Source organism: Bidens hawaiensis, unplaced genomic scaffold (assembly GCF_021521415.1).
Source record: "Bidens hawaiensis isolate Kalapana, Puna unplaced genomic scaffold, B.hawaiensis_p1.1 tig00053137_1, whole genome shotgun sequence".
In the NCBI taxonomy this organism is placed as follows: domain Eukaryota; kingdom Viridiplantae; phylum Streptophyta; class Magnoliopsida; order Asterales; family Asteraceae; genus Bidens; species Bidens hawaiensis.
In genome coordinates this window covers 12,777-36,368 of record NW_027499563.1, presented here as the reverse complement: position 1 = coordinate 36,368, position 23,592 = coordinate 12,777, and the positions used below count along the sequence as shown (strand labels likewise).

Genomic DNA, 23,592 nt, shown 5'->3' with positions numbered 1-23,592 from the left:
TGAAGCAATAATAACTAATTGAATTGAGTAGATAAATAATATGTTTTGTCGTTTGATTAGCCGTTGCTTGATAATAAGAAGCTTCATAAGCCATTAAGACATGTAACCAAGAACAATATATCTTTGACCGATTCATAGATAGCCTCTTAATAAAATTATTAAAATGATACTAAGCAACCATAGTTACTTTTTATTTTCTTGTTTAAGTAGCTAGCCTCATTTAATTCAAGCTTAGCCCATTGACATACCCAGCCAAACCTCTTGGCGTAACCACAAACGAGCCAATCATTGTCAAGATAGTGTCGTACCTAAAACTTAGGGGGTGTTTGGGATTGCTTATTTTCACCAACATATAACTTATTAACTTTTTGAAAAGTAATAAGGTGTTTAGGATTGCTTATAATGTGAGAGAAAAAGTTCCATAAGTTACAATGTTGTAACTTATTAACTTAATAAAAAGTTATAAGAAGGTAAAATAAGGAATCCCAAACACCCTCTATTACCACCCACGGCCCGACCCATGAACCGACTGGGTTGACATGCATGCGAGTGGCACGTGGTCGCTGGGTTCAGTAACCTTTTTGACCATAATAAACGGTTTATCACCTGCCTGCCAATCTACCACTCTCTCTCTCTCACCCACTCACTTCTCCTCTCCCACTATTATGGCCTCTGCCAATTCGACCTGACCTGACCTAACCACACCACTTCTCCCATCAACCATTTCAATTTCAATTTAACAGAGGATATAATCAATCAATCCTTATGGATCTGTTGTCCCTACAGATCAAACCTGCAGCACGATGCCCTTACATACCCACCAACAATCACTTGTACGACAACCTTAATCCTTCTCTAAAATCACCACGAAACATACCTTCTAACAGAAAACTCTTCGATATCAACACCCTTTCTTCTCACCGTTCCTTTGTCGTACGATGCAACGGAAACAAGAACTCGCATAATAACAATAACAACTCCGATTCATCGTCTTCTGCAGGTGGGTTTTCTGTTCTTCATCTTCAATCTTTAGAATTCGACCTTTTAATTATGTAGCAATTATTTTTAGTTTCTGATTATCAATTCAAAAGGTTAAATTTTTGTGGGTTCTTGCTGATTTTGACTAATTACGCTGCTTTGAATTCATTAAAAAGTTGTTTTTGACTTTTTTGAGCTTAACATAGATGATAACACAGAGTTAGTCTGATTAAGAGGTGCAAAGTTGTTTAATAATCTAATCTAATCTGCATATATGATGATATATCCTAAATTAGATTCACTTACAATGTGAAACAAGTCAAAAAATGAAGCTTGGTAAAAATAAACATTAATGAATGATGATATCTATGTTTAGTATGTGGCCGATTGCCGCCTAACTTTTTCAATGGTAGATGTATATCTATACATTGTCTACTTATTAATACGTGTTACAAACACACACACACACATGTATATGTATATCCGTATACACATACATATATTTATACATATTATGTATGCTTTGCAGTTATACCTATACATACACATATACTTACAAGTATACACTTCTTTTGTAATGGTTTACATTATGCTGATTAGTGATTGTGGTACATAAGTTTGATTACCTTATCAAGGGTGTTTTTGGTATTTGATTACTGGTGAAAAGAACTTCTGATGAACTATATGTCGAGTCAATATTAATGTTTCCTCAGAGTTTTATGAATTTGTGTTTAAAAAAAACAAGAATTTAAGAAGAACATGACGAGTGAAGAAGATGAGGGTATCTTGGTCAATTTTTGATTACGCGTTGTGCACGCGGCATTTTATGACCGGAAATTATACAAACTGACTATAAGTAGGAATGAAAAATGTAACAAAGAAGTTTCGGGACCTATATATAGTTTCCAACATACCATATGACGTAAAAATGTAATCTTCTTAAATCTTTAATGTTAGTTTATTTGTTACATCTTAATTTTTGGGTGTTATCATAAATTATAGGCAATGATGATCATTCTGAAGGCAACAAAACTAGTGATACGGGTACACCAAAGTCCCCTCATAAAGTTACTGATTGGAGAGAGTTTAGAGCCATTCTTTATAAAAATCAGCAGGTAATATATTTCTGAATCGCATTCCATGTTCTTTATGCAAAATATCAACATCAACTAAAATGGGTAGCGGGTCAAAATGGGTCAGAGTTGAAACGGGTCACATACACTTTTTGTCCATCTTTTGTAAATAGTTAATGCATCAATCATAGTTAGAAAAACAAAAATAGTGCTACAATTTTTGTTTGAATAAAAAGATTTGGGAGGTTATATGTATTAAGTTGGACAGTTTTGAACTTTTTAGCTAAGTCTATTTATTTTGACCCGTTTAGATAAAACACAACCCACAAATTAGTACTCATTCGTAAGTAAACAGATTGTAATTGCCATCTCTGATTAATTTAATTATTAACAAGATTTTACAAATATGTTCCTACAATAATCTAATTATTTAGGGATCATATATTCTGTTATTTATTATCAAACGGGTCGAGTACAATTACATATATACACTTTCGCCATCTATTACTTTTTTAAATTAATCAAAATTTGTCAAATACTGATTTTAAATAGGGTGTTGCTATAGATACATTTGTAATGATGCTATACATACACTGGGCGATGACATCACATCATCATATGGGTTGTATGACCGGGAGAAAATTGTCATACAGGATGAATGACTTTTGTCAGTGGTCAAGTTAATCACTTTTGTGACTGTGTACCACATCACACTAACTCATACGGGCCGCAAAATACGTTATGGCCCATATGATGTACCAGTCTAACAGGTAATATGAGCATACGACCCCCGTATGACGTGGCGGCAGTGCCTGTATAGTGTGTCTGTGAGCCCTATAAATATCATGTATTCACTTTCAAATAACTAAATTGTTCGGTACGTTGTATAGTTAATGCTTAACAAACAAGATGAAGGTGCGGTCCACGAGCCCAAACGTCTAGGATCAAAATGGGCCCACCCATTGACCACCCCCGAGACAGGCTGCATCCTTGTTGCAACCGAAAAGCTCGATGGAGTCCAAACCTTTGAAAGATCCGTCATCTTTCTTCTCGGCTCGGGCACCCGACAACCTCACGAAGGCCCGTTTGGAGTAATAATAAACCGGCCGCTTTACAAAAAAATAAAAAACACGAAACCCACAAACCTTCATTTATCCACCACATTTTCCGAGTGTCAGCTGCACTTCGGCGGGCCCCTCGAGGCGAGCATATTCTTGTTGAAAACAAATGGGAAAAAAAACATTTATAATTTTGAAGAAGTTGTTCCCGCTTTGTCGTTTGGTTCACGAAACAATTTGGATGAAGCTTCGGCTTTAGTGAAAACCGGGGTTTTGAAACCGCAAGATTTTAGGTTTTTTGTCGGGTATGCGGGTTGGCAGCTTGATCAGCTAAAAGAAGAGATTGAAGCCGGCTTCTGGCATGTTGCGGCTTGCAGCTCAAATTTGGTGTTCGGTAGGACTCACAGTTTGTCATCGGAGGGTTTGTGGGAAGAGATTTTGGAGTTGATGGAGCTGAGCCATAAGCCGAAGCAAGATCTATAGTTTTCGGTTTGAGGTTGTTTTGAGTTGAAATAAAATGGAAGTGCTTTAAGGATAAAAGTTTACTTGTTTTATAAATGTTACAAGTAGTGTTAATTTGTACAGAATTGACAAAGTAGAAATTTGCTTTTCACTTTGTAAATGAACCTATGTTATATGCAGTCTTAACTTGGAGGGTGCTATGTTTGTACATGTGATAAATGTGACTTAAAATGAGCATCATTATACAATGGATGATCACTAAAATTGGCAATTTGATCTAGAAAAATTGACAACATAGACATTGATTTTTAGCATTCAAAAATACACATATCTAAAACCAACTAATCAGAAATCATAAAATAAGCAAAGGCGGCTGGAATTTAGCTGATAATTACACATGGAAAGTGTTGGCTAGATGTTAGAGGCCGGCTAAAAGAGCTGGCATTACCTTTGTCGGCACATAAAAAGAGGCTAAATCTTAGCCGGTGGCTAAAAATGACGATAAATGACGATTATATCTTAGTCGACGGATAAAGTTTAGCCTCTTTAGCCGACAGCTAAGATACATTTGCCCCTTTAAGCCCCATTCAGGATTTAGATTTTTCTTTTTTTCGTGCCAGCTAGAATATAGCTAGCTCTTTTGACCGTCAACTAAGATATAACTGACACTTTACACGTGTAATTATTAAATTGGTTCTTTTATGGACCGATTGATTTTAAATTTTAATGTCTTTTAAATTCCAGCCTTTTTTGCCCACTTTGCTTATTTGACGTTTTTGATAAGTTGATTTTGAATATGTCTGTTTTAAAAATGCTAAAATTCTATGTATTTGCCTATTTTGATGATGTTCCCTTGATAATTTGGAAGAAGAGTAACAATTTTTGGTCTTTGATCATTGGACGGGCGCGTTTGATACATATTGCGACTAGAACTTATATTCAAAGTTCAAAACGATCACAATTAACAACCGAATAATTCTACAAGAAAGAAATGTGATATTTTCTTAATTAGGAAACGCAAACACGAGCAGCTGTTCATTTCAACTGCAAAGCTGTTACACTCTCAAAGTCAAATGCGATTCAATTTCTGTACTTTACAACGGTATGCTTTACTTGTAAATGGTTTTAATGATCCTGTCGTGATGCCACATCATCAACCATTGGAATCTTCAACCGATTTCGCCTCATGTTTCATTGCAGCAACAACATATCTCACTTCAAGGTCAAAACATCAACATTTGACTTCCCATTAGCAACAATTTTTCAATCCAATCTACTTTTGGCCTTGTCTGCACGTGCTCTTCTAACCGCTTCTTGAATATGTCTTTCGTGTCGTTTGAGCATGTCTTCAGTGTTTCCGCCATGTGGCATCAACGGTCCAGAATAAACCCTGCTTATCTTCTTCGCGTGGCCCTGAAAGTGACTCACATTATATATAATCATAATTTGCAATAGTTTTACTATTCACTTGTTACAAATACTTATGTAAATGCTACATCTTAATACATGAAGTTTTTATATTTAATACATGGCCCCTCAATTGTTCAATATGCCGTCTCAAGTTTAAGTAAGTTTAAATAATTTTCAATATATAATATGATGTTAAAAGTTTCCAGTGTTTCCGTTATGAGATGCTTATTTTAACAACGTTTCAGCGTGAATATTTTGTTGTATACATATTCGACATCAGTTTTTTCTGACCGCGGCACGTGAGGTGGATTTATGTTAAGATTTTGATTTTTTTTATAATGATCTAGTTAATTTTTTAACGGTTTAACATGCCACCAATAGTATGAAGCTTACCATGGTTTTTGTGGGCTTGGTGGATTCTTGTACTGGATGCATGTTGCTCATTGGTCTTTTTTGTGCAGGATCCATGGTTAAAAGCACCATCCTTAAACTTGTGCCGATCGCGTCGTCTTTAAGGTTGTTACTTAATGCTCCCATAGCACATTGGTGGATCTCAGAGTTATAATATGCAAATCTGTTTTTGGTTGTTCCATTCGGGTTCCATTTTCTGACGGTCAACGGCCCCTGACATGAAAAAATGGTTATTATTAATAACATGAAACAGGTCAACCTGTTTGATTAAACAGTTGTAATTAAATGGGTTGACGGGTTGGCCTGGTTAATTAACTGGGTTAAACATGTCAACCCGAACATGGCCTGGCTGGCTGTAAACGAGTTATAAACATTTTGTAAACATGCTAAATGGGTTAGAGGGTTGTAATAATTGGGTTAGACGGGTCAACCTGCGCTTTAGATTGTGCCTTCAATTCTCCGGCACCCATCCTAACAGATTCGGGCACGTGTCCTTTCATAGCTTCAGCTTTCCGCCTATAATCATTTTCAATAACATCAGTGTTTTCTAGTAGGTGATGAAATACAGTTTTCTCCCTCCAAAAACGAGGGTCGTTTTGGTCATTTTTTTGTTGAACTAGTGAATTTAATGTACCTTCTAGCTTCCTCTTCGCGGTACCTTGCATCAAACTCTTTACTTGGAGGGTATACTGGTAATTCGGATGGATTACAAGGAAGCGGGTCTTCTGTGAAGAACTGGGGCATAACAACATTTATGCTATCAGCTGAGCTGGCAAGTTGTGAATTGGTGTGTTAAACGAGTCGTGTTCGACACGACTCGTTTAACACAACTAGTCCATTTATGCAGGTCAAAACTTTGATCAGTCTATTTAAATACAAAGGATAAAAATCTTTATGAATGCTAAAATTATACCTCACTAGCCAGTGCTGAAGTTGCAGTCCCACGTGCATCCGGTTCGATTGTAAGCAACTTATCTAAAAGGGCCAAAGCCGAAGGAGGCAAGTATTGTTGAAACGTCTCGATAATACGACGCTTATACGGTTGTTGAGGTCTAGTTGCATGAGGTAACTTTGATACTTTCCAATATTCTTCTGAGGGTGAACCACAAAGCTTGAAGATCTTGTGTATTTGTTCAACCTAACATTTAATGTCATTATTAGTTTAAACAATTAGCAAATGAAAGTAACATGATTAGTAAAAGTATTAAAAGTAATAACAAATGAATAACATTAAGTCATTAACATACCTCTGTTCTTCCTGGCATAATGGGCCGGCCCAAGAAGAGCTCTGCGAAAATGCAGCCCACACTCCACATATCGATGGCGACACAATATGACGTGGCACCAAATAATAGTTCGGGTGCTCGGTACCATAAAGTTACTACCCGACTAGTTAGTGGTTCTTTTTGACCCGGTTCAAACCGTGCAGCCAGTCCAAAGTCTCCAATCTTGAGAACTCCATCGTTGTCGACTAGAATATTTGAACCCTTGAGGTCACGGTGCAGAATACCGCGAGAATGACAGTGCTCCAATCCACGAAGAAATTGTTGCATGTAACATTTAATCTATAAAAAAGATGTTCAGAAAAAAATGAACAAAAATAGAAACATACCAAATGGGTTGACACATAACTATAGATTTTCATCATAATTCATAAACATGAAAAAAGAACAAATAATAAGAAACCTGAGGCAAAGTGAACTTTTGGGCTTTCTGATGAGAATGTAAAAGGCCAACAAGATCATGTTCCATATAATCAAAAACAAGATATAAGCTGCCTGAATACTTAGAAGTAACCAAAGCTTGAAGCTTCATACAATTTGGGTGGTCTAATCTTCGCAATATTTGAATCTCACGGGCCATAAAACGGACACTTTCCGGTTCCATATTATCAAACCGCACTTTCTTTATAGCAACAATCTTATCGTTTAGCAGATCGCGCGCTTTGTAAACACTACTATATGTTCCTTGGCCAATCTGCATTAGAAAATACCAACTTATGCTACTAACTGTGCATTAAAATTTAAAACTACCACTTTTTAAAATCCAAAGTAACTAAATTTCGGCTATTAAACCAACTTCTAAAGCAGATTTGAACAGTAATGTGATATTATACAATCAGGATAAGATAACCATCGATAATAACCAGGACTGTAAAGGAACCCAACGAACATGAACAAGACATGCTCGTGTTCATTTGCTTGACTTTAATCAAACAAACTATCGAACACGAACATAGTTTGTTCATGCTCGCTCGCTAAATGTAAAAATTGATGTTCATGTTTATTTTTAACCAGTGTTCGCTCAGTTAACTTAGTTCAGTTATATTCGCTTGTTTACATTTGTGAACCGTTTGTTTAATCTATTAACGAACGAACATAGTTGAACACAGATGAACAAACGTAATTAAGAGAACACTAGTTAAAGGTATACATGAATAATTGAATATCAATATTTTCACTTCGCAAAATGAAAAGTAATTTGTAATCAATGATACTTTAAATTCATAAAGCTTGACCAAGTAGCAATAGGCCTTAAAAATTTTAATGAACACGTAAACAAACCAACATAAAGGAACGTAAACGAATAATCATATATGAAAGTAAATTAACTTAATTGTACGAACATAAATGAATGCTCACGAACAAAAATGAACTGAACGAACCAAACATGTGTAATGTGTTTATCTTCGTTCGTTAACTGAATGAACAAAAAAAGTTGTTCATGCTCATTCGTTTATTATAAACGAACTTTAGTAACCAAAGAACAAAAGTACTCCACATCTTTTGAAAACGAATCAAGCATGCAATAACATTGAGCACATGATAACAACACACAACAATAATGATGCAAGATTGTATAACCAACAAGACAGTAAGTACTAACTTTGTCAAGCATCTCGTACGAGTCAGCGCTTCGAGGAACCCAACCTTGTACAGCATCCGGGGCAACCGAAGTCAACCATGTGGGCCATCCTGCCGCCTTTCCTTGGGCCCCACCAACTATACTCTTAATCTTTTGGATACTTTTTGAGCCTAGTACCCTCTCAGATATGGACTGTCTTTTACTATCCTTTTGTTGTTTCTCAATACTATCTTTATTCACAGGTTCTGCCACCTGTGCTCCAATAAACTTGCCCTCTTCTTCATTATCTTTTCTTCCCCTTCCACAATTTGATTTTGAACAAATCCCACCCATGTTTTTTTAATCTCAATTGGATTAATTTTCATATAACTTGCATGATGATTGATTGCTACACCTCTTTTGGGGAAAACAAAATGCAAGAAGTTATTCAAGCATTTAATTTCCCCACAATCCAACAATGCCAAGCATGTTAACCGAACCGAAACACGTTTTTTGTTAGGTAATATTCAACAAAGAATGATAGCAATATTCAAATTATGCAAATTGTTCAAAACAATGCAACGATGAATGTGACACGTTGAATGTGATCAAGGAAACCGAAGGAATGTGAATAATAATAAGAAACAATGCAACTCAGAAGAACCCTAGACCAGAAATCATGCATCCAAAAGATCCAAATTTGTATTAAAATCCACACAAATTGGATCTAGAAATTTGTGTGTGAATAATTTGTTTGAAAAATGTGATGCATGGATTTCTGGCCGTTTCTGTGAGGTAACCTAGACGATAATTCGGGGGTTTCAAATGATTTCCCCTTGGATTATGGTTCGCATCTGAATTTTATACCTAATTTATCGAAAAGATTTTGTATGAGTCCAAATATGGAAAGATTATTAATAAGTGCAAACATAGTGTGCCATGTGGGTCCATATATTACGTATGATTATATTTATATGATGCATGGAAATTAAAGGCGAAAATGGTTAATTAAAAAAGTAGACAAAAGATAAAATAATTACAGAAAAATATGGAAACTTAGGCTTCAAAATCAATGAACATTTCAAACGAAGCCCTGGAAATACGCCTGACCATATACAGATTTCCTAAGTGCTTTCTTGTTGTAGTCCTTGTAAATTTTAAAAATGTTCTTAATATAAGTATTTCTTCTCTTTTACTTCTATTTGAAATATAAAGATTTCTATGGGATCAAGAGCTACTCAAATAACTTGAAGCTTGATTCGAATAGAGTCGGTTGTAAAAGAGACATTGGTTTGCCGTATGTGAATAAGTCGATTTAATATGACTGGCTCAAACTTGAATACTTGATTCGACTTATGAACAACCCCATGCATGTATATACTTATGTGACAATCATATCTAACGTTTAACTTATAGCTAGGTAATAGCATTTTCGTTAAAAAAATGTTATATTTAATTGAAAATTGTTTCCTTTTTCTTTTAACAAAGTTTATCCCTTCAAAAAAAATTATATTAATTGGTTTATATCACAATCACAAACATTTATATTTTATGTAAGAGTATCTTTAACAATAGTTATTTGAAACGCCCATAAATTATGCTACACCATGTCAGTTGCTAAATCAAATTAATTTCAAATTACTCACAAACGAGACAATATACTAACTACTATGGAAAGATCGAGTAGACTTTTCAAATACATTTTTTTTAATAACTAATTCTTCATATTATTGTCTCATGTGAGACTCGTATTCTAGCCTTCGCTAATACCAACACTTCTACCATCACACAACAAGAGGCTCGGCTCTAATTGTATCGACCCGCATACTCTAACCTGCCATTCACAAGCCTAAATAAATCATATATGCATATTTTTGTTATAAAATCAATAACATAATTTATATATTTTTAAAATATTTAGACATTTACCTACTATTATATATGTTACAATATTTGAGGCATGCTTCAAGTATGTCTGTTTAAACAGCTCATGCTCGAAGTTTGTTTGTAGAAAGCTGGGAAAAAGCTCACTTAAAATTAACTCGATTTGTAAACAAGTCTAGCTCGAGTCACGATTGGCTCGCTCATTTGACTCACTTATATTAGCTTCGCCTTTCAACATTTTATAGTCAAAGCAAAAGATGCTCCAACTTTTTAAAACCGACTCTTAATAATTGTTCGATGCTGTTCAAATACTTTTACTTTTATTACAAGTTGTGACAATCTAACCAAGTCAATTTTTTAAATTGAGTTATTTGACTCGGCTCGACTCGACAGTCGACTCATGCACGTCCTAAAATCATCCACAACGATTTTTGTCTCATGTACTCGATCGAACCATGATGTCTCTCAGTGGCAGTCCATGTGGCACCATGCATCATACCATCCATCAAAACAACAACCTACGAATGAAACACGTGTTCCTCACCCGCATGACGACACCTCACCACCACCACCACCACGAGTAACAGTAGTAGCAGAAACCATTTTCTTTTCGTCCTCACTCGCCGCTTCATTAATTAATAATCTCATCGATCTTCTCCTCCTTATTAATAATTTGTTTCTGCACATTACAACATTAATGATGGATACAATCAACTCCGTCCTGAACTGGATTGTACCGCCGGCAACTCTGGTGCTGCTAGCCTTCTCATGGCCGACACTTACTTTCATCAACACATGTGAGACCATTTACCATATGTTCTTTGATGAAGATATCGACAACAAAGTTGTTGTTATCACCGGTGCTTCTTCGGGTATCGGCGAGGTTGGTGTATAATTAGATATTAAATATATTTATCCATTTAATCATGTCTATTTGGATTAATATGGAGAGTAAGTAATATATTAATGTTTTTGTTTTGAATGTTGTTAGCAAATTGCTTATGAATATGCGAAGAAGAGAGCGAATCTCGTGCTAGTGGCTCGGAGAGACCAAAGGTTGCGTGGGATCAGTGAGAATGCTAGATGGTTTGGTGCACCGAATGTGTTGATCATGGCCGCGGATGTGGTTAAAGAAGAAGATTGTAGGAGGTTCATCAACGAGACCATCAGTGTCTTTGGGAGAGGTAATCTGGTTAAACGAAAATGATTGGTTGTCATATTTATTTAAACGGGACAAATCATGTTCGGATTAATTAATTCAGTTAACCTGTTTAATTAAGCAGTCGACCTACCAACCCGTTTAATCAAACAGATACCCACCCACCCGTTTAATAACACAAGTCAACCCGATATCCCATTCAACAACTAGTTCACCCGTTTATGATCCATTTATTTAACACGTTTACAAGTTGATTTCTCTTGGAATTAAGAGGGATATAAAGAGAAGAACATTGAAAGAAGAAAAATAATTAACATAGAACTAATATTGCATTAAAACACACACACAAGTGATCCACATATTGTTCATACAATGATCTATATATAGACATAAATTTATTTAACTAATGGAGCATGCCGCATGGTTAATTTAACCGCCATTTAACTAACTTAACTAACAGTAACTACACTTAACGACCTATATCTACGAAGGAACCTCATAGTTCATATTCTCGCTGAAAACATCAATTACTAAATTGCATTTGCGTGAAGATATAATGGCGTGTCGTGTTTGGCGAGTTATTGTTTCTAACTATTGTGCTAATCATACATGTTCCAACTTTTTTTGCAGTTGACCATCTAGTAAACACGACGAGCTTAGGGCATACCTTCTATTTTGAGGAAGCAAATGATGCATCGGTTTTCCCTATGTTGATGGTATAACTCAAACTCAAAAAGGGCTTTAGAGATTGTAAATCGTAATGTATAATTTTTGTGCCATTTCCCTTTGCTGAATTTCAGGATATCAATTTTTGGGGGAACGTATATCCTACTTACGTAGCTCTACCTTACCTAAAACAAAGCCGTGGTCGGATTGTAGTTAACGCTGCTGTCGAGAATTGGCTACCTCTTCCTAGGATGAGCTTATATTCTGTAAGTGCATTTAGATCTATAATGGGAGGTAGATTGGAAGGGTTAGGATTGGGTACCCGTCAAAGCAGTTAATTAGTTTTTTTAAAATTTTATATAAGTCAAAACGGGTGGACCAAAGATAATTAAAAAATATTATAAAGGTTAAAAAGGGTTCCTGAAATAATTTTTGATCAACAATTTTTAAGATCTATTATTGTATTAAGTAGTTTCTGAAGTAGAATTACAAAAGGTTAATAATGTGATTCATGGATAAACTTTAGGTAACTTTCAACGCGTTTCATAAGTTTACTTCGCCTGTCTTGCCTGTCTATGATGTTGTGCATTTGACCTTAAAAGTTAGACATAAAATAACCACCTCATGAAAGAATCTATTTGCAAAATTCTGTATGCCAACTTCTTTTTTTTTTTTTCTCAGTAGATCTGTATGAATATTCTAATATTTTCTTTAGAAATTACCAATATTTTGTTCGCCAGGCAGCCAAAGCTGCTCTAGTGAACTTCTATGAGACGTTGAGGTTAGAATTGAATGGTGAAGTCGGTATCACAATTGCTACGCATGGTTGGATTGGAACCGAGATGACCCGCGGGAAATTCATGCTAGAAGAAGGCGCAGAGATGCAGTGGAAGGAAGAAAGAGAAGTAAGTTTTAACGACTCCGTTTTTCTCTTTTCAGAATGCTAGCAAATGTGACATGCGTGTTACTATTTACAATCCGTTTAGGAGTCTTGAAAGTGGAGGTGACAATTTTGGTCCAATTACATAAAAAAAAAGATCATCGAAAAAGGATGGTGCCAAATGAGTAGAGTGTCGCCTTATTTTAACTCATAAATCCACCTAAATCATTTTATTTTATTATTAAAATAATATACTTCGTGTGCAATTGTATTCAATACACTAATTGTTTATAAAAATAGTCACATTTTGGATCAATGGTGTTATCCGAACACCTATATAAAAGCTACTCGTTTTGACATGTAATTTAACCTGCCCATTTTATCATCTCTTTTGGGTCTATTTTTAATATTAAATTTCTGACTTGATTTAAGTTTTTATTATGTCAAAACGAGTCAAATAAGGAAAAAAAACATATAAAAAATTAATAGTTTATAAAGGTCTCTCTCAAAAGTGGTGTTATAAACTTATGATGCATATAACCTCTTATATTGTTCTATTTGCATTTCACTAAGATTTCAATATTGTAGTCATCTTTAGTTATAGACCCTTTTGAAACCATACTTACATTTTGTTTGTTCTTTATGAATTATGACACCAAGTTACAAGCTTCGGGTGGTCCGGTTGAAGAGTTCGCAAAGATGATTGTATCATCGGCTGTACGAGGCAGTGCACACGTGAAATTCCCGAACTGGTACAACGTGTTTCTATTGTACAAGGTGTTTGCTCCCGACGTGCTGACGTGGACATTCCGATTGCTTCTATCACCCCAAGGTATGAGGGCAACTTCCTATGTTGGTACAGGAAGACCTCTTTTAGAAGCCCCGTCACCACCATATCGACATGTAGTTGTACACACAGCTGTCCCACACTCCTCTGCGCCTCGAATCCAGCTTGTTGAATGATAAGGGCACACTTGCATTCTCAATTTGTTTATGTTGTTAATGATGTTTTTAAGCATGCTTTTTAATAATAACTGATGGCTTGAGTTGTACTTCTTAATAATTTATATTTTGCTTTATTCTAATTAATTGCGTTAAGCCGTTCAGGTTTATGTCTCGATTGGGTTCAACCCGCCAACCCATTAATACTCGTTTTACAGCATAAAACTCAATAGCTTGTCAGGCGCTCTAACTAATTATTCGAAGAAAATAACAGTTGGAAGTTTGCAGACTACTTTGGTGTAACTTCTTCCAATAGACAGCATCTTAAATACACAAATTTATAATAACATATACATTGGTTACACATATGATTTCAGAAGCTCAGCAAAATTGTCAGAAACCCGAAAAAGAAAAAAAGAAAAAAGAAAAGGATAACAGTGAAGATGTAAGTTGGATGCACATCTAGTTGAAGGCATTGGTAACAGAATAAAGAAAATCCAAGAAGCCTGTTCCCTTCAACATACCTTTACCAGTCAACAGTTCAAAATCTAACAGCAACAGGAACCCGATTATAGCCGCCTTCCCGTTAATCAATTCGTTGCTTCTCGTGAACCCGAATCCTCCCGACCCCGCCTCATCAACTACCATTTTCACCTAACACACAGAAAACCAAAACACAGAGAAAACCAAAGAACAAAATTACAAAACATTTAGCCGAATATATTCAAAATCCCTAGAACATCAAGTAACCATTTCATTTCAAAAAGTAGGTTATTCTTGTAACAATATAGTTTTTGAATAGTCAATTCGAAAAAATCAAAGATGAAAAAATGTTTTGTTGGTTGACAGTTGACCCGATAAGGTTTGACCCGCTAAAATACTAGCTGTTTTGATGCATTACCCAACCCGCCAAATCTGTACATTTTTTTGAACCTGCAACAATCAGACTGTTTTCAATTATGATTTTCATTCTCCAGTTATTTAGGATCAAAGTTAGCCAAACCCATCTACTCAAAACCGGCTCGCTAAAAGCTCGAATCGAGCCCAAATTAAAGGAGCCGAAGCCTAAGCTCAAGCCTAAAAATAAACTTGTTTAATAAACAAGCCCAAGCAGGAGCTTTACTTATCAAGCTCGAACAAGCCTATTACTCATATAATTTTTATATAATATATTAAATATATATATTCATATAATAATTATAATTTATAATTATCTATCAAATTACAATATAAATAACTAAGTAGTATATATTACTTATAATTATATAAAAAGTAATTATCAAATTAATTAATAAATTATAAACGAGCCAAGCCGGCCGAACCAAATTCAAGCTTAAAAACCTACTTGCAAACCAAGCTCAACCTTTAAAAATAGAGCTCGAAACGAGTCGGAGCTTAAGCTCCAGTATGTTAAACGCACTGAGCTCAAGCTCGAGCTCCAGTACGTTAAACGAGCCGAGCTCGAGCCTAGTCAAAGTTGGGGTCGACCCGTTTTTCCGTATGCAGTTAAGAAGTTATTACAAGAAAACTCATAACCAAATTTAAATAGAAAACTACATAAACACTTGTGCTTATTAACTAAATTATGAATTTAAATGTAATACATAATGCCATAACTGCATAACCCCCTCACTTTATATCTCCCACTAGGTTTATACTTAAACCTGGTTTGCAGTGCATGTGCCACCATTCAAATTAAGGTTAACATAACAATTTGTAATATTAATCAACTTATTACCTCATCGACGTTGACATCAGTGGCGGTTATACCAGGTTTAGACATTCCACTAAACACGATTTCTGCAGATGCATCGGTCGGTGCAGATCGTCCCATACTTATATAGATATTTTCACCATCAATTTTCACCGGATAAACAAATAAATTCCTCAAAGCAGGTGTTAACACTCTTAAAACAGGATTCTTTGGAAACCAATCTTTGATCGATCCGTTTCGCAATTCAAATGTGCTATCGGTTGATGGACACACAATGCAGCCATCCTGCATAATATTCTTCAAATCAGTCATACGACACATCTACCTTATTTTAAGAATGAGTGAACACTTATGTGTTGTATACAGCCAGTAAAGCTGTAGAAAAATGAAAATCACCAGAATATTTATAAAAATAAACTTGATTTTTTGAAATTACGAAATAGACATTTGAGTTTTTTATTTTTAATGCTCAATAATTTTCAACCAATCACTGACGGATTTGACCCCGATTAAAATTTCTGGTGCTGGAGTGAAATCTCATCAGCCAAGTTTTAATTTTAAAGAAAACAATTTAGGCTTGTAAACGAACTAAACGAACACGAACGGAGCATGTTCGCATTTGTTCGTTTAACTTAAATCGAACAAACAATCGTACATGAACACTTAAACGAACTGTTTTCTTGTTCGTGTTCATTTGTTAAGAAAATGAATGTGTTCGAACAGTTCAAGAACATACTAACGAACTTAACTCAGCTAAAAGCAATTAAAAGTAAATGATAGTGACAATGTGTGGATTAAAAAGTTAATAAAACAACACCAAATTGTAACGACTTAAAAATATAAATGAATTTATTTACAAACAAACTCAAATGAACGTTCCTTTAATGAACTTAAACGAATTTAAATTAACAAAAGTTCATGAACATAAATGAACAAACGAGACACGTTTAAACAATCATTCGAACATAAAATTCCGCCGAAAGTTTCAGTCCGTTTGTTCACAGCCCTACAAAGACAAACATTCACATTGATAATCACATTGAACTTAACAAAGTTATCAAATGTGCTAGGGGCACTTAAGGCGCATAGGCCTCGCCTAGGGCCTAGGCGTAAAAAAAAAGAGATGGCTGGGAAAAAAAAAAGCACACATAAATAAAAAAATTAAAAATATATTATGTATAATGAAATATAATACTATTGTATAAATAAAATAAACAAAAGCTATTATATAATATTATTATTATCATTTAATTAGTACCAAACGTTCTAAATAGTGAAGATTCAAATATAATTCCAAAACTTGAATAACAAAATATATCAATATAATGCCTTCGACCTCTCCTAGATCTAAGTTTCAATAGCACTCCTTGTATTTCTTTTGCTCAGTTTTTATCTTCTTGTCTTGGCATATACAATGCCAAAGCGCTCGCCTAGGGACTAGAAGCGCAACGGGCCTAGGCGCAAACAAGGGCTTTTAATAACTATGGAACTTAATAATATAGTCTCTACAATTGAAATCAAATCAAATCAAACCTGTGTGAGCTTAGCATTAATCAATCCTTCACTATACGCACCCTCAGCCGGCGACCGATTCTCAATCGCAAACACTTCATCCTTATACCACAACAACAGAATCGTCTCACCGTCCTGTATGATCACTCTCCGTTCACCTTTCGGCAGAGCCGACAACGGCACCACCGGCACCCAATTTCGTTGATCCTCAGTAACCCCGGACGACGACACCTCCGTGGCTTTGCATATAATATCAGTTCTCCGGATTGATAAAGTTATGGGCTTTGGATGGGAAATGGGGTAATGGGTTGGTGGTGTTGGGAGTTTCCGGCGGTGGTGGATGATGTAGGGGGCGGAGAGGACGCCGGTGGTGGTGGCCGTGGCGGCCATGGTCGAGTTGGTTAAGGAGATGGGTATTGAGTGGATGATGAGTGTGTATGGGCATGCATGCTATCCAAAAGAAAAGAAAGATTGTGATGGGGCATACGTATAGAGTTGATGACCACATAAAATGGATAATATTATAATAATCCTATTTCGGGTAAATTCCAACCTTAATAATTGTTGGGAGTCGTTAGGGTTTACGTTCTTTTTAGTGGCGAAGCTTGGACGAGAACGCCGATGAGGTCGGGATTAAAATGTATTAAAAAATTCGTAAGTGAGAGGTGTCGGACGTAAAATTCGGTCAAAAACGAATAAATTTGCACTATGTATACAAATTTTCTAATAAAAACGTTCAAATTTACACTACTGCACAAAAAGAAAAATAGGAGGATTCGGGGCCACCCCTGGCCCTCACTAGGAGTGGGAAAAAGAACCAGTTAACCGATTTTAAATCGATTATGTAGAAACTGGTTTTTAAACCGATTGAAACCGGAGATTCGAAACCAGTTTGTAATATAATTTTCTTTGCCGAAATCAGTTTTAAACCGGTTAACTGAAAAAAACTGACCAAAAACCGAACTGAAATCGATCAAAACCCAAGCCAAATTCAATCGTAACCTAGTCAGTTTTAACACACCAGTTTTGGGTTTTGAACCGGTTGTACACCTCTAGCCCTCACTCTTTGGTTTTGGTCTCTAGCCTTGTTATACGGGTCATCAAGATATCTAGTGGTTGCACTAAATCTTTGTCTTTGTCATGGTAAAGATTTTAACCTTAAAATAAACAGGTGGACTTTAATGCCGAATTTGTTATGTTTTAAATCTAGCACCAATTCAGCATCTACATGATCAACACAGGGAATCTATCTACTCTAATAAAGTAAATTAATTGTGAACACTTATCATCATATGGTTAATTCTCACAATATTTTTCACTCCAAAACCAATATCTTAATTAACCCTAATATATGTAATAGATCAATAAATATTCGCTTTCCTTTAATACTCAATTTATATTATATCTTTACATTTTTATAAAAATAAATATTAACGTATTATTTACTATGTATTCAAAAATACAAGGTGAAATCCAAAAATCAATAATAAACCATGTTTGTCAAAGATTGAAAATAATATAGTTTCAAATGTTATCATTAACATATTGTACTATGTATATTATAGAAGACTGTAAAGAAAAACAAAACTCAAATATGCTTTCATTTTACAAAGTAATTTTTTAATCATTAAATTATAAATATATGCTTAAGAACGTTCTATGGGAAGCATGTTATGCAAAACTATGCTCAAATGAAACAAAATATTCACAAAATAGAATGAGTTAACATGCTATTTTTTATGTTGTCATTATGACAAAGTCGAGAAGCTCCCTGAAATTTATCAAAATCTTTTTCATGGTGTAGCTAAGAAAAATATAGTTTTTGAAGAACGTTCGTCGTTACAATTTAATGTTCTACTTTCCTTCGATATGTGGTAAATTGATAAATATATCAACAAAGGTAACACTTATTTTATATTTAAGCTGAGTGATTAGAACTATTATTGTTTGAGAAGTTTTATTCCCAAAATTGGTTAATGACCAAAATTCTTTCAATTATACACATATGACACTGAGAATGAAATTTTCAATAAAAAGAGCGTTATCGGATACGTTTTTACACGTGCATTTTTTTGATTAAGTTCATTTTAAAAAATCATTATGTGATATATATATATATATATAATTAATTTATGTACACATGGCATAGATAAAAGCATAGTTGTAATACATTTTTTTATATACGTTATGTAATTATTTGTTTTATTTGTAATTTTATAATTTAAATCATTCCGTGTATGACACGGGCTCTAAAACTAGTATATAATTATTAAGGAGGTTTGGCGAGGGACGAAGTGACGAACCTCGTTGTGTGTTATCTAATCACAAGTGCATTTGCAAGTGTTGGGGTGTAATTATGGGCCTACACACCAAGAGCCCACTTTGTTAGTAGACCAAATAGGGTAATAGTTCACTAAACAAGTGGACTCCAAGACCAAGTTTGTCATGTTTTAATTTTCAGATCACCAATTCAAACATACGCATGTTCAAACACAACAGATATATAGAATAATTAAGAAGATTTTGGTTTAGGGAAGCGGAGGGGTTTGGAAACCGATAACGAAAACAAAAAGAAAGAACAACATGAACTAGCTAAGAGGGGTGGGGGCCTCTGAAACGCGTTGTCGGTTGATCTTGGCATTGTTTGGGGCTCGCGTTCTTGGCAACTCCCCCATTTTCTCGTTAGAATTTTCATATAAATTAAAAACACACACACATATGTGTAGCTTGAAAAGGAAAGCACTAAACTAGTTAGTTGAGAGTCCCTTTGTGAGAATTTCAGCAATCAAAATAAAAGTCACAAGATATAAAGTCCGGTAGTTTAGTCATCGATGAGACTTTCGTATAAAACCGACGACTTTTTGAGATAAGACTTTAAAAAATGTTTTAAATAATTTTTGGAAAATCTTTCAGTAAGCTATCGATGATTCCTGACGGATTTTTATCATCGATGATACTTATTTGTTTAGTAATGTAACTATTGTCATTAGATAGCTAGGCCTCACTTGCTTCGTTATTTTGTATAATATAACATTTTATTACCGTATTTAATAAAAAAAATGTAAGGCTTTTTAAAAGATGCTAAAAATAGCAACTAGTAAAACACTATGGTTATGTTTGACAAACTTTCTCATACAACGAATGTACTCAATGATATGTTCTCTCTCTGTATATCCATTAAAGATCAAATTACACATCACCATCACCATTGTCGACCAGTATCTTCAAATCAAAGCAATTTGTTATGGAGTGTATTTGAATAAATGATTGCGATCTATGTATATATAATTTAACTCATGAGTTGTGATACTTCCCTCTTTTTGTCTGTTCGATTATAAAAGACTAATTGGTTTCTAATATTTTACAGGGCACCATCTTGGTCCAGTTTTTGGTTTTCAGTTTTGATAATTTTTCGGTTTCGAGTCTTGTTCTAAACTGGCAAAAGCTCAGACCAAGGGGCCGATTCAAACCCATACATAACTAATAACTTACGATAGCATACAACTATTAGATAGAATAAGTTAGTTAGCCTTTATCATGTTTAGAATATATGATGTGATTCATGTTTCTTAGTTTGAGTCGAATACAGAGATGGGTTGGTTTCTATTTTGTAACGAGTTTGAGTTATAACAAATTATGTTAAGTTTGTTTGTTTCCATATATAGTTGATTTGTAGGTAGTAACTAGTAGCTCACCCGGCACGTTGCGCCGGGGCAGGTTGGTAAATTTGAGCGATGGTAAAACCCAAGCGTTGTCATTCACGGATGTTGAGGCGGTAAGTCAAAATCGAATTGATCGATTTTGGTTACGTGCGTTATGTATTGAAACTAAAACATATATATATATATATATATTAAAAATTGAGGTGGCCCAATGGGGTTGCCGGTCGGTAAAAGTCGAGCGTTGTCAATCCTCGGTGTTGAGACGCGCGGTGAGTCGACGCAAATTCGGTTGGTCTCCGTCACGTTTGTTACTTATCATAACTAAACTAAAACCAAATTTGGCATTATTTCAGTTTTCGTTACGTTCGTTACGATACTAAAACTAAAACAAAATGTAGCGAGCTTATGCAGATTCGATTGGTTTCTATCACATTCGTTATGATACCGGAACCAAAACAAAAAAGAAAAAGGCAAAATTGTCATTTGGTCGGTTTACGTTAGAGGTGTTCAAAAAAACCGGTTATAGAACCGGTTTGGTAGGTTTAACCGAAAACCGGTTAATAGAAAAACCGGTTATTAAAAAACCGGTTAGACCGGTTATTGAACCGCCGGTTAGTACTTCGGTTACTAATTCGTGGACAAAAACCGGTTATTGAACCGGTTAGTAAAAAAAACCGGTTAAATTTAAAAACCGGTTATTAAAAAACCGGTTAACCTAAAAACCGGTTAACCGGTTAACGGTCAAAAACCGGTTAACCTAAAAACCGGTTAAGGTTAACCGGTTTTTGACCGTTATAAAACGGCCATATGACCGTTTGGGTCCTTTTTTGCCCGTTTTTTCTTGATTTCTACCCGTTTTTTTTAACATTTTACCCCCACAAACAACTATATATAGTTTAGGTTGGGTAGGTTAGCTCACACTCGATTATACAACTCTACTAGCTCTAAACGTTTATTTAATACGCGATTATTTTGTTATCTCACACTCAATTATACCACATTACCACTCCATACGCTCTTATTTCGTAGTCGTTTATTTCATACTCGTACTCGTTTATTTCATACTCGATTATACGCTCTTATTATCATGGCCTCCCAAAGTGCTGCTTCATCCGTCAACATGGGTGCCTCGAACACAGACATAACGGTCGTTCGGATCATCCCCACGAAACGAAACCAAGATGTGTGGCAACATTTCGACCTATGCGAACTGTCTAACGGTCGCCAAAAAGCTCGATGCAAGCACTGTTTGAAGTTCTATGCCAAAGATGCAAATTCATGACTCGTTAAGAGCTGTTGCCCAATCCCAATCCCAAACCGACCTTGAAATGGGGATGTACTACATGATTTGGGAAGACGCCGGTAAACGTCAAAGGGTAAACACCCCAAGCAGTGAACTTGGAAGGTATGGTGGTACCAACTTTGTGAAACACATGACTCCGGATGAATTTAGAAGTCTTGATTTGCTGGCTTGGTGGAGAGGTAAGGAGGATGAGTTTCCGATCCTCGCCGCCATGGCCAAAGATTTACTAACGGTCCAAGCTTCCACGGTAGCTTCGGAGTCTGCCTTTTCTGTTTCTGGCAGGGTTATATCGATTAGGAGGACTCGACTCACTGCACCAGCTATAGAGATGTCGATTTGCTACAAGGATTACTTGGACTCTTTAGATAGGGCACAACATCAACGCTCACTCGAGGGGGAAATGGAGTATGAAGCGGGCTTGTATGAAGACGAGGTCAATGAAGGACACACTCAACCAATGACCGATGAAGAAGCCGCGTACGACGATTACCTAAGAAATAGCTCGGGATCGGGTAGCGAAGAAAATTAGTTAAAGAAACAGCAAACATGGAGGCAAATCATGAGTAAGAAACAGCAAGTTGTTCATGTAATCGTGTCTAAGCATTCTTTTTCCTAATATGTGCCCTTATTTACTTGTTGATTTGGATTTTTCTAATTTAGTTAAAGAAACAGCAAACATGGAGGCAAATCATGAACAAACTGCAATTGGGAACAACAGGAGCATCTGCTAGTTCACGATTTAATGTTTGTATTTTTGAGTTAAATCATGAACAACAGTTCTTGGCAGAGATTTCTTCAGTGTTAATGATTTAATGTTTGTATTTTTGAGTTACGAATATGCGATAACGATTTAATGTTTGTATTTTTAATGTAAAAACTATAAATGAAAGTTATGTGTTTTTAATCTTTGGTTTGTTGAAAACACATTCACCAACACACACTCATACTCATCTTCCAAGCAAAGAACCCTAACAACGAAAGCAAAGAATGGCTTCGGTCAGTCCGTTTTGCCTTGTAGTTACCGGTTTGCCTTGTAGTTACCGGTTTGTTTATACTGTGAAAAAATAATGGTCTTCATTAAGTACAAAATATAAAAAACAAATATTCGTATTTGAAACCGCGAAATTTAAAAAAAAAAAAAAAAAAAAAAAAAACCGGTTAATAAAAAAACCGGTTTATTAACCGGTTCTAACCGGTTTCTAAACCGGTCCTAACCGGTTAGACCGGTTAGGGTTTTGACAGAAAAAAACCGGTTATTAACCGGTCCGGTTATTAACCGAACCGGTTTTTTTCCGGGCCAAAAAAACCGGTCCGGTTAATAACCGAACCGGTTTTTTTTAAAAAACCGGTTTGTGCACCTCTAGTTTACGTTATGTTTGTTACGGTATTGGACCTAAAACACACACCAAAAAAAAAAAAAAAAAAAACTTCGGCCACTAAGGTGCCGCCAAGTGGCCCAATAGGGCACTTGTGGCACCAAAGTTTTCATTTATATCTATTAATAACAGTAATACCATACGTGGATTTCATTATACTTTTAGTTTTTAATGTTTTAAAGCCTTAGGGCGTTCTTACTTTGTGTTCTTTCATTTTCTGTCTATATCTCTCTATTGCTTTTGCCGCCAAATCTCGTT

The 23,592-nt window shown here is 35.4% G+C and overlaps 4 protein-coding genes across 5 annotated transcripts; 2 read left to right on the top strand and 2 right to left on the bottom strand.

Moving 5' to 3' along the window:
• Positions 1–975: 975 nt before the first annotated feature.
• Positions 976–3,592, top strand: LOC143599947 (uncharacterized). 2 transcript variants are annotated; one of them, XM_077077769.1, is made up of 3 exons: positions 976–1,000; positions 1,981–2,093; positions 2,942–3,592. In XM_077077769.1, the coding sequence occupies exon 3, from the start codon at positions 2,945–2,947 to the stop codon at positions 3,590–3,592; it is 648 nt and encodes a 215-aa protein (XP_076933884.1). In that variant the 5' UTR covers positions 976–1,000; positions 1,981–2,093; positions 2,942–2,944. The 2 variants fall into 2 exon arrangements, with proteins under 2 accessions (XP_076933884.1, XP_076933886.1); XM_077077771.1 differs by lacking the exon at positions 976–1,000 and adding an exon at positions 1,887–1,908.
• A 1,242-nt stretch (positions 3,593–4,834) lies between these two features.
• On the bottom strand, positions 4,835–8,590 carry LOC143599949 (putative serine/threonine-protein kinase At1g09600). Its single transcript, XM_077077773.1, has 8 exons — positions 8,279–8,590; positions 7,079–7,369; positions 6,640–6,957; positions 6,306–6,530; positions 6,027–6,127; positions 5,824–5,908; positions 5,375–5,605; positions 4,835–4,984 (listed from the first exon to the last, which is right to left on the bottom strand). Exons 1-8 carry the CDS (start codon positions 8,588–8,590, stop codon positions 4,835–4,837), a joined length of 1,713 nt encoding a protein of 570 aa, XP_076933888.1.
• Positions 8,591–10,808: 2,218 nt separating this feature from the next.
• On the top strand, positions 10,809–13,845 carry LOC143599945 (11-beta-hydroxysteroid dehydrogenase B-like). The gene is made up of 6 exons (XM_077077767.1): positions 10,809–11,003; positions 11,112–11,304; positions 11,910–11,995; positions 12,080–12,211; positions 12,686–12,850; positions 13,486–13,845. The coding sequence occupies exons 1-6, from the start codon at positions 10,818–10,820 to the stop codon at positions 13,786–13,788; spliced, it is 1,065 nt and encodes a 354-aa protein (XP_076933882.1). The 5' UTR covers positions 10,809–10,817; the 3' UTR covers positions 13,789–13,845.
• Positions 13,846–14,108: 263 nt separating this feature from the next.
• LOC143599946 (uncharacterized) lies at positions 14,109–17,393 on the bottom strand. The gene is made up of 3 exons (XM_077077768.1): positions 17,015–17,393; positions 15,506–15,766; positions 14,109–14,421 (listed from the first exon to the last, which is right to left on the bottom strand). Exons 1-3 carry the CDS (start codon positions 17,381–17,383, stop codon positions 14,230–14,232), a joined length of 822 nt encoding a protein of 273 aa, XP_076933883.1. The 5' UTR covers positions 17,384–17,393; the 3' UTR covers positions 14,109–14,229.
• Positions 17,394–23,592: the final 6,199 nt, after the last annotated feature.